Raw genomic sequence first — 11,322 nt, forward strand, 5'->3', positions numbered from 1 at the left:
ATTTCTGAAGGATCATGTGACACTGAAGACTGGAGTAATGATGCTGAAAATTCAGCTTTGCATCACAGGAATAAATTACATTTTAAAACATATTCAGATCGAAAACGTTTCTTTTAAATTGTAAAAATATTTCACAATAGTACTGTTTTTACTGTATTTTTGATCAAATAAATGCAGCCTTGGTGAGCATAAAAGACTTCTTTTAATAACATTAAAAAATCGTAATTATTCCAAATGTTTAACCGGTAGTGTATTTAAGATCTTTTCTTGTTTGAAAAAACTGCCACCAATTCACCCCCATGAAGCCCGTCTACAGCACAGATGGTTCAAAACGAGTTACACGTCAAAGTTTAATACTTACAATACTTTTAATAATATAACTTTTCACAATCTAATTAAATCCAGATGGAAAACTGAAGTCCTGTTTTACATTTCTGTTCCACTCAGAAATGAACGTCGTTAGTGAATGTCATTCATGTTGTCTTTAACGGAGTGGTGCATGTTCAACGGCAGACACACAGATATACATGCGCACATACTCACCCATGTTTAATATGACAGTTATGATGTTCAGAGACATGGTGGAGTCAGTTATGCTGCTGAACGATGAGGACTGGAGAGATCGAGAGAAAGAGAGCGAGAGATGAGGACACACTTAAAGAGACAAAACTTTAACACTGATAGCCATGAGGTTTATCTGGAGTCTCACCCTCTCCATTCTGGGTGCTTTGGGTTTCCGTCTGCGGCGGCGATGGCGTCTCATGAGACGTGACGATGTGCTCTGCTCCGTAGAGCTGCTGAACCTGTAGCAGCATCACAGATGACATCTAATCTTCAAAACATCATATTCAGCCTGAACGTGGCTTTTGTGCACATATAATGCACATTACAGTCCTCTCAGCTCTGATTGGTCCTGAGAGTCACGTGATGCTTACCAGCCAATCGTCTGCATTAGTGTAGTAGTGTATCAGAGCATGGAAAACCATGCTTTGTGTTGGCTTTCCAGAGCATGTGATTTGAGTGTACATTAAGTCATCTTCATGAGGAGGCGATATGAAGAGCCATAAGCTACACTTAACGTATAGTTCCACCATATCTCTGACTCTTACAATTGGATCTTTTTGTATATATAACTTTATCATGCCCATATTCAGATGACCTCTGTTAAGGCTGGCCTCTTTACATGTGAAAAACATCAGCATAGTTCACACTGTCCTTGATTAGGATGGAGCAGAAAGGGTCCTTGTAATAGATTTAATAATCTTTATGCAAAATACTTTTGACCCTTAAAAACAATTTGGACCCTTAAGATTTTTTGGCATTTTGATATTATTTTCAGGACCATCAAGCTCATTCTGTCCTTTGATTCTCATTACGGTAATGCGAACTACATTACATTTTTAAATAAAAAAAATTTTCAATTGCAAAACTTGTATTTTTTACTATTACAATAAAAATCGACTGTATTACTGTAATGAAAATCGTTGTTAAAAACAATGCATTTTTTTTTAATCATTGCGAAACAGTATTAAGTACTGTAATAAAATAAAACATGGACTGTATTACTGTAATGAAAATCATTGTTAAAAATAATGTGAAAGAAATTCATTTATATTACTAAAAAAATCTAATCAAATGAAAAAAAAAACACTATTCTGTATTATAATGCAGTTAAAAATTACTGTAAATTACTGTAAAGATAATCATTGTTAAAAATGAGAAAAATTTATTTATTTAAAAAAAATAAAAAAATTGAGGAATATTATTTTGTACTGTAATGCAGTAAAAAACTGTCTGTTTTACTGTCATGAAAATCATTGTTAAAATATTGAGAAAGAAATTCATTTATTTTACAAAAAAATCATTGCAAAACAGTATTCTTTACTATAATACAATAAAAATGGACTGTATTATTGTAATCAAAATCATCATTAAAATAATGAAAAATTTGCTTAATTATCCTGAAAATAATATTACATTGCAAACAGTTCTCAATGTGCTAATAGTAAAGTAGATTATATTTACTTGCAAAATATTTTTTCCCCCTCTTCAGTCTGACTGACATGTAAACTGACCATTATGCAGCTTAAAGGCAGGTTTATTAGAAATCATAGATACCACAATAGCAGATTGGCAAGGAAAAAAAAACTTAATATAAATTACTGCACAAATTGTCTCCACTGATGGCTGGATAACAGAAAAAAACTGTGCATGAAAAAAAAATTCAAATGTAATGACCTAACTGAATGGCTTTTTAATGGGTTTTCTGTTTTACAGTCTGGTTGGAAGTGCGCTTTGCATTGTTAAAGTTCTGTTTACATAGTACATCGGACTAGGGCTGGGAGATATGGCCAAAAATCTTATCACAATTTTTTTCCATATCGAATGGTATCGATATTTATCATAATTAGGAAATACTTTCCACTTTTTGTTAGACCTTGAGAATAAATGTAAACATAACGTGTTTGTTCATGATTAAACTCTACACAGCGTAATCTAACTTTTAATTTAGGAAATCCTTTTTATTTTTCCCTAAATCCATCCTGTGTTTTCCATTTGATTTTTTTATGGATTCTGTGTTTTGTTTTATTAGAATTTTTCTATCATATTTTTTCATCAAAAATAGTCTTTTAAAATGTAATCAAATGAAAATGTAACAATTTACATCAAAACATTGCATTTGTCAAATAAGATGCTGCAAATAGAACTATATACATTAAAACATGGATGAAAAAATATCTCGGTTGTATGATATTGATAATGATAAAACTAATTACTACTATTATTACTATACTATTACTTTGAGAAGTACATACATATAATTTTAATATACATACATAGTAATACATTTCTGTCATAATTTCAAGTTAAAACTGAACTTTTATTTTGGTGGTTTGTTGTGAAGATCTTTGGGTTTCAGTTTGTATTTGACAGTAGTTTTTCTCAAATGAAACTAAAAGTGAAGTGACCCTCAGAGCAGACATGCAGATGAAATTCACGTTTTTATGTCCTCATATATTGAGACGACAGACGCTAAAAACACAGCGAGCATCACGTGTGTTTGGGTTTGTGTAGTAGACCACACTATGCACTATGACTTATTAGCCATATGTACTGACTGGCTGTTGTCACATTTATTTCTGCTGTTAGATTAAACGAGTAAAAATGTCCAGAGCTTATCATGATTATTGACTAGGGATGCACGATATTGGATTTTTGCCGATATCCCGATAATTTTCAACTCATTTTGGCCGATAGCCGATACCGATATATCATTATTTTTAATTTTGGTTAGTTTAAGGTAAACTTATTTGTTAGAATTAAATAAACAATAATAAAGTTCTTTTATAATTACAGTACATTGAAGATTTGAAAATAACTATAAATAAACTATATATTAATCACTGCATTTTTTTTTTTTTTCAGAAAGATGCAGTGGTAACCTTAACATTTTATTTTATGATTTAACATTTGTAAATGGTCTAAAGCAAAAGAGTTGTAAAAAGTCTGAAAATCTTTTAGAGCTCATAATTTGTTTAAAAAATATAACATATTACACATTAATATGAATAATGAATAAATCAGTATATATAAAACTATTTAATTAAGTATCATTGTTTGTGATTTTCTTTTTTGTTCATGTAAGCTATAGCTTCTGACCTTTAAATCAAAACATACTCATGATTTTATGGCATCAATTACTGCTTTATTTAATCATAAATATTATTTGTGTATTTTGTTTTCATTTTATTAGAAGTAGGTCAAAAGCGCCCCCTACGGAATTATAACACCTTACTGAGCGGGCTTTAGGACCCGATTCTGATATTGGTCCAAAAATATCGTGCATCCCTATTATTGACATAAATTTTATTGTGACCTTGGCATGAAATCCTTTACCGCCCAGCCCTACATCATCAGATGTCTATTTCAAAAGAGTAAGAAAAATCCTTCTTTTCCATGACTGGTTTCTTGACATGAGTCTGTGAGAGCAGGACTCACCTGCTAGCAGAGTCCTCCTCCTCTGAGTCGAAGAAGCTGGTGGTGTCCAGCTTAACACCTTACTGAGCGGGCTTTAGGACCCGATTCCGATATTGGTCCAAAAATATTGTGCATCCCTATTATTGACATAAATTTTATTGTGACCTTGGCATGAAATCCTTTACCGCCCAGCCCTACATCATCAGATGTCTATTTCAAAAGAGTAAGAAAAATCCTTCTTTTCCATGACTGGTTTCTTGACATGAGTCTGTGAGAGCAGGACTCACCTGCTAGCAGAGTCCTCCTCCTCTGAGTCGAAGAAGCTGGTGGTGTCCAGCTCACTGCTCATCAGTGTTGAGGAGCTCTCATAGCCGGCGATCTCCGGCCTGCGCTCCGGCCGCGAGTGACCGTTCATCCGGCCTCCTGCAGCAGACAACACTCATCAAACAAGCCTGTGTGTTTCCTCATCATTAGCCAGGACTGACTCGTGGGTAAACTCACCATGGTCATGTGTATCTTTCCTACGAGGCCTCTCTCTCTCCCTCTCTCTGTCTCTGTCACGGTCTCGGTCTCTTCTCAGCGATGGACCCACCTCAGGCTCGGTATCATTGCCCAGGTCATCCTGACTTCCTGCGGCATTCGCACTGGACAAAAAGAAGAAGGCAGAATAATGAAGGACGAGTGTTCAGATGACACATAGCTGAGTGACACGGAGGCTTTTTAAAGAGAACTCAGTCAATGATCTGTGAACAAAACCATTTCTAAACAGGTTTTACTTAATGATTAATTTGCTAATCGATTAATAAAGCATTTGTAAATCATTGGATTATGAAAGTGTATCATGTTGGAATCACAGACAACTCAACATTTCACCTATTCTATACAATTAAACAAAATCACTGTGATGAACTGCTGTACTGAACTAAGAATGTAATTAATATTATTGTCAAATAAAACTAAAACCATTAAAAATGGCTATGAATTGCTTGAATATCAACCTTCATACACCAATATTTTCCAAAATGTATTTTAGGGGCAAGAATGATTATTTTACTTTTTATTATCATTATTATTATTATTTTCTTGAAAATATACAAAACAAAAAATGGCCCAAAATATATTAGTAAAAATATATTTATGTACATACATATTTTTGATATATTTTGAAATATATAAAAAAAATAACATTTTTAAAATAAAATACTAAATAAAATAAAAACTTTAACATATTTTATTTGAGTTAGCCGTTAACATTTCTCATTTTTGTAACTTGAAGTACTAAAATATCTCAATTAAATAAACTAAAACTAATAAATAAAAATGAATAAAAACTATATGGGCAAAAAAAAAAACTAACAAAATTACTAAAACTTTAACCAAAATTAAAGTGAAAACAGAAAATATAAAAATAAAATTGATAATATATTTAATAGTATTTTACTATAATAGTATACTACTATTATAGTATATCAATTATACTAAAATAACACTGGAAAGAACACAAGGCCAGTATTTGTTTCATTATTAGCCAGTCTTGCCATAAGCAAGCTTAATGAGCAGCATTTTCTAGCTAGCTTTAAAGTTATTCTTCATCAATAGTACGCAATGTGTATAAACTAAAGTGTACCGTAAACATTCACTACGAAAACCTAATTATGACTAATAACATTTTGCAACTCAGAAAAGTTGTGGCTCAAAGAAAATCCCAAAGTGATTTGAAGGTAGCAGAAATGTCAGCTGATCCTGTATGTGTGTTGGGGGCAAAGTACAGTGTGTAATTGTTTCTGTGTGTGAGGGGATCCTTGTCCATTTGCACTGAGGATCAGCAGCAGAGGGCGATCACAGGTTACTGCTTTTAGCTGTGTGTTCAGTGCATGAATAATTAACCTGCACACAAACACACTCACACAGAGGGGAGTCATGCTGCCTGACAGACAGAACAGGAAACACACACACAGACAGGAAACACCAGCACGACAAACAACTATGCACACACATGTGGTTACACGCAGATAAAGAGACCCACTGACCAACAATGCCACAAACAGACCTGTGGGAAAACCAGAAACCTGACACTGATACGGACAAGAAAATAAAAAACATCAAAACCTATATGAGGGCTGTGCGATTTTGAAACTGTGAAATCATAAACATTTAACGTCCCAAGCAACCGCCCTTGTTCAGCAAGTATTCTTCCATTCACTTTCTCCATAGGGATTTTTATAAAATTCAATAAAGAATAGAGCTGTGAATCATAATGCATCTTTGAAATCAAATGGTACTTCTTTCCTTATGAAATAAAGTAGACTTTAGCATACTTTTAAAAAGAGTATTTATTACAAAAATAATAAACTAAAAGAATATACTTAAGTGTGAACAGAATGTAATGTTTTTGGACACTTAACTGCATGTTAATTGAATTTAAATTCAATTTATATTAAATGCAATTAGTTGAACTTAAAAGTGATTTTTTTTGACCCACTTAAGTAGGACGTAAATACATCTCTCTATGTAATTTCATAATTACTTCTTTGAAATATGGTTAAAGTGTACTGCTGAGTAGTAAGCCAAACTATATTTTAATACACTGAACAAAATTATAAACGCAACACTTTTGTTTTTGCGTGTATATACTTTAATGTCATTTCTATTGAAACTTGTATATCACGTATTTTATGTATTTTAAGCTGCCGTTTAGTACATTTGAAATATTTTCACTTTAAATGTAATATTAAATAACACACTACAGTTAAAATTATAATCAAGATTTTACATGTGCATGTGATGTGTTGATTTACATAGTATGTTAATCAACACATCAAAATAAATGTACAGCATTAAAGCAAGATAAAATTTTATTAAAACAATTATTTAAAGTCAACTTTAAAATAAAACTTTAATTTGACATTATTACAAAGTGCACATTTTAAAAGTGTACTTAAATGACTCTCTTTAAGTGCACTTAAGTGACCTACTATTTCATTAATATTACATTATCTGCACGTATTTTTTATTTACTTTTAAGATTTTTAGGTACACTAAAAGTGCACATTCAATACAATTAAGCGCACTTCTTTTTCACAAGGGTTGATTTGAAGTGAAAGAAGTACATAATATTCCTATAGTACATGATATAAACGATCTGCAAAAGCAACTAAGAATGAGTCAAGTGTGAAAAGACTAAAAATTAATTAGCCTATAACACCTTACAGAAAAAAAGACAAAACAAAATGCTGCTCATTTACTTTGAACTTTGATTATTTATTTAATTAAATCGCAGTGTTTCACAGTTTAATAAAGGCTATACTGCTTTTTAATGAGCTGTTCAGACCTAAAAACGCTTCACCCCCATCAGGCACTTAAAATAATTGATGCCTTTGTAGGTAAAACATCGATCTAAATTGATGAGCGTGTCTTTCTTTGAGGGCCTGTAGAGTTGATTAGATTTACAAGTAATGGGGTCTCTGGCTTATTGGAAAATTTAAACACACACAGATCTGAGACTCACACAGCTCCTCTTAACACACTCTTGTGATCAGGCAGATGTCATTGAGGGTATTGACGTGCTAGTGCTCTTGGGGTTAGGGCTCTGATTAGTTCACGTTAGAGGAAACCGGTGCATTTGAGACTGAAGGGTAATGAGTTCATGTCAACACCGAGCGCTTCCGGTCTCTAACCACCTCCAGAGTGTGTCTCTGACAAGATCACACACTGTATTTAGCAAACTGTGTCCTTTCTTGAAGTTTCTATTGTTTAATGTATTGTTTTTTTGTTTAAAGACATTGTGTCACATTGAAGTTTATATTGTTTTAATTTGTTCCATGTTAAAAAACTTTTTCCTATAGCAGTTTAATATGCAAATGTGAAACCACACGGTGTGAAAACTGTGTCTGAAATGTCTGTCTCAACCAGTGGTGTGATTGAGAGGTGAGACTACCTGCCTCAACAATGGCAGATGGGAAAGTATTCGGAAAACCTGTGTAGATTTTTGCAAAACTAATGTCTAGTAATGCATCAAAATTTTGGCAACAAAAATATTCATTCGAAACAGCAAAAAAAAAAAAAAAGGCACATGAACAAATCATCTCTTCCTGCTTACTACTAGCATGAAATAAACATAAATGAACATCAGAAGGTATGATGAAAGAAACTGAAATGTATCATGTCTCATGCATAATCAGTGTTTTATACAGTGTTCAATCAGTGTTCAACCATTGAAAGACGTCAAACAGCTTGTAAACAATGCCATGTAATGTTACATTTACCCGAAGAAAGCCATTAAATGTCCACAAGCTAGACAGTTAGCTAGAAAAAATGTTAACACTTTATTTTAAGGACCAATTCTCACTATTAACTAGCATGCATATTACTAGCATATTAGCTGTTTATTAGTACTTATAAAGCACATATTAATGCCTTATGACCATATTTTAGATCCCTTAATCCTATCCCATACCTAAACTTAACAATAGAGATGCACTGATTGCAATTTTCTTGGCCGATTCCGATTTCCGTTGTACAATTTAATAGACACATTCACTCTCTCTCACACACACACACACACAGAAAGAGACAGTGTGGGACAGCTGTGGGGTTACTGACTGGAAGGAAGGGGGTCTGGAGTCTCCGATGCCTCCTGTCCTCTCCGGCGGGATTTAAGGAAAATGTATATATGTATGTAACAAAGTATGAGACTCAGGGAAGAAGGAGGAGGGAACCGGCAAACGTGACTTTAATAACATAATAAACATAAACAACACAACGAAAGTAAGCATCAAAGGTTTCTATTCACAACGTGTTTTTACAGCGTTGAACACTGTAGCAAATCACAGACATATCTGTTGATTTCTGGAACGCAATGGCCAATCAGAGGTGTTTCAGTTAGTCTGAAAACACTCACTGCTCAAAATGCCGGAGTTTTGTTCAGTCCTGAGTTCTTTGTCGACCCCTTTAAATCTTAATCAAAAGTGTACTGTCTGCTTAGTTTTCTCTGTGTTTTAAAACCAACTGAGATCTGAGGGCACAGGGGGCATGTCATAGTTTAGGAGGGGAATAAATGAATCAGAATGCCATGAACCCTATAATAATGATCATTAGGAGTCTCTTGGAAAGAGAGCTTTCACATGCTGGAGAAACAGAGAGCCTCTTATACGACCACATCCGCTCTGATACATCCTGCAACACTGGCCACAATGTGCTGCATTGGAGTCCCAACACCACCCTAAATCTGTCTGATTGAATCTTCTCATTATGGAGGGGATATTTCAGGAGTGTTTTTCACCCACCCTGTGACTTCACTTAGATAATCCAATCACAGCCAACATGGAAGAAGACCATGTGCTTTAAGAGAACAGCAACACACAGAGAATAAGCAGCCATTTTCACTTATTACACCTTGGGAGATACTTATTACATTTTGGATGATTTTTTTTTTGTTTTTATTTTTTGAAACATTATTTTCCATATTTTCCACAATAGTTAAGAGAAAAAGCTACACGGAAAATCTGAAAGAACAGCTCAAATGAAAAAAAAATTTAAATAAAAAAACGCAGACAGATATGCTAATATATAAAATAATAAATATAATACTTCTAAATAAACAAAATAGTAAAAAAAAAATGTAAGCCTAAATTAAGATTTATGTATTTATATTGTTTTGTTTTTGTATATATTTTGTTTAAAAAAATTTTTTTTTACATCAACAAAAACAAAAATACAAAACTTAATGTGATGCATATTTATCAGTCATACATGAATGAAACAGTTAATAAAATAGGTAAGATTTAAATACACATTAACCAGGTTTATGTATTTATCATCAGTAAATCTGTTTCAATCTCACACATTTCAACTAATTGAATATTGCTTGTTCCACAGCTAGCCATATTTAACCATGTTCATACTGTTTAACTGAATACATTTAAATGTTTGCATGATGAACAGATTTATGCTGATTCTAAGCAATTGAAATAAATGCATTTTGAAAATATGATTTTCATAGATGCAAATAGTTAATAATAAACTATGCCATGATTTTAAGAGTGTGACGTGATTTATTTATGTATAACAAATATGCATCACATTTATTTTATTAGCTAGTTTATGTTAAAACTGTGTAATCCAAATGGATGGAAATTTTATATGCAATTCGAATACATAAATCTTACATTTATGTATTTGAGAGAGAAATGTGGCCCAGGGTAGTCCAAAAAGATGTCCATATCTTTTAGAACTTATTTGTTATATATATATATATACATGAAAGATTATTTAAAAAATATTTTAAATGTACTTTATAGTAAAACATTTAATTTAACATTATTGCCGTTCACTTTTTAAAAGTGTACAAAAGTGCTAAGAAATATAGTTATATAAGTGAACTCTAAGTGCATTTAAGTGATCTTTTATTTCATAATGTATAAAAATACACTTAAGATTTGAAGTAGACTACAAGTGTTTATTCAATACAATACAATTCAAATACAACGCCCCAGAATATCGAGTGAAATCCGCGCTGAGAAACTCCTTCAGTAGCTGTGGCGTCATGACAAGCGTCGGCTTGTTTACAAAAGCACAATTAGAAATATATTTAGGTACATTACATACAATAGAAATAACATTAAATTATATTTTACTTGATCATAAATGCTTGTCTGTACATTCGGCAGTAGGCTACACTTTAACCATATTTCGAGACAACAGACATAATTATGTACTTAAGTGAGTCAAAAAAACAATCTTAAAGTGGAAGTGAAGCAGTCAGTCAAGTTTACATTTTTTAGTAAACTGATTTCCACTTTAATAAAAAAAAGATATATATAACAAACATGATTAATGTAACCATTTTAAAGAAAAAAGGATGTTTTGTTATAGCTTTTGGAGCAAGGATGCCGCCATCTTGCAGTACCACAGCTTGTCATGGGGTTGATTTGCTCCATTGGCCATCAGTTTCTTAAAGGGGTCATATGATGTGATTTCAAGTTTTCCTTTCTCTTTGGAGTGTTACAAGCTCTTGGTGCATAAAGAAGATCTGTAAAGTTGCAAAGACTAAAGTCTCAAATCCAAAGAGATATTCTTTATAAAAGTTAAGAGTCAGCCACGCCTACCTAAAACGGCTCGTTCTAACACGCCCCCACATATCTACATCACTATGTGGGAAGATTTGCATAACACCGCCCAAATGTTCACGCAAAAAAAGAAGGCGTAACTTTTATTCTCGATGTGGTTTTGTTGTTTCCGCCGCCATGTCGTAAAGACGCTGTGTGCTTCGTTGTGAAAGCGAAACTACTTTGTTTGCTCTTCCAAAAGAGGACGATATCCGCTTCATCATGCCTAGAGCTGATC

At 32.9% G+C, this 11,322-nt stretch overlaps 1 protein-coding gene across 1 annotated transcript in view; it reads right to left on the reverse strand.

Moving 5' to 3' along the window:
* LOC107717599 (segment polarity protein dishevelled homolog DVL-3-like) overlaps positions 1-11,322 on the reverse strand; it is a 42,715-nt gene that overhangs the window by 8,820 nt on the left and 22,573 nt on the right. The window contains exons 3-7 of the mRNA XM_016524405.1: positions 8,581-8,633; positions 4,480-4,622; positions 4,266-4,401; positions 710-803; positions 544-613 (exon numbers count right to left, since the gene is read on the reverse strand). Coding sequence (XP_016379891.1) covers positions 544-613; positions 710-803; positions 4,266-4,401; positions 4,480-4,622; positions 8,581-8,633 — 496 coding nt within the window. The remainder of the gene's footprint in view (positions 1-543; positions 614-709; positions 804-4,265; positions 4,402-4,479; positions 4,623-8,580; positions 8,634-11,322) is intronic.

The sequence above is a fragment of the Sinocyclocheilus rhinocerous genome, unplaced genomic scaffold (genome assembly GCF_001515625.1).
Source record: "Sinocyclocheilus rhinocerous isolate Xijiao unplaced genomic scaffold, SAMN03320098_v1.1 scaffold240, whole genome shotgun sequence".
NCBI lineage: Eukaryota > Metazoa > Chordata > Actinopteri > Cypriniformes > Cyprinidae > Sinocyclocheilus > Sinocyclocheilus rhinocerous.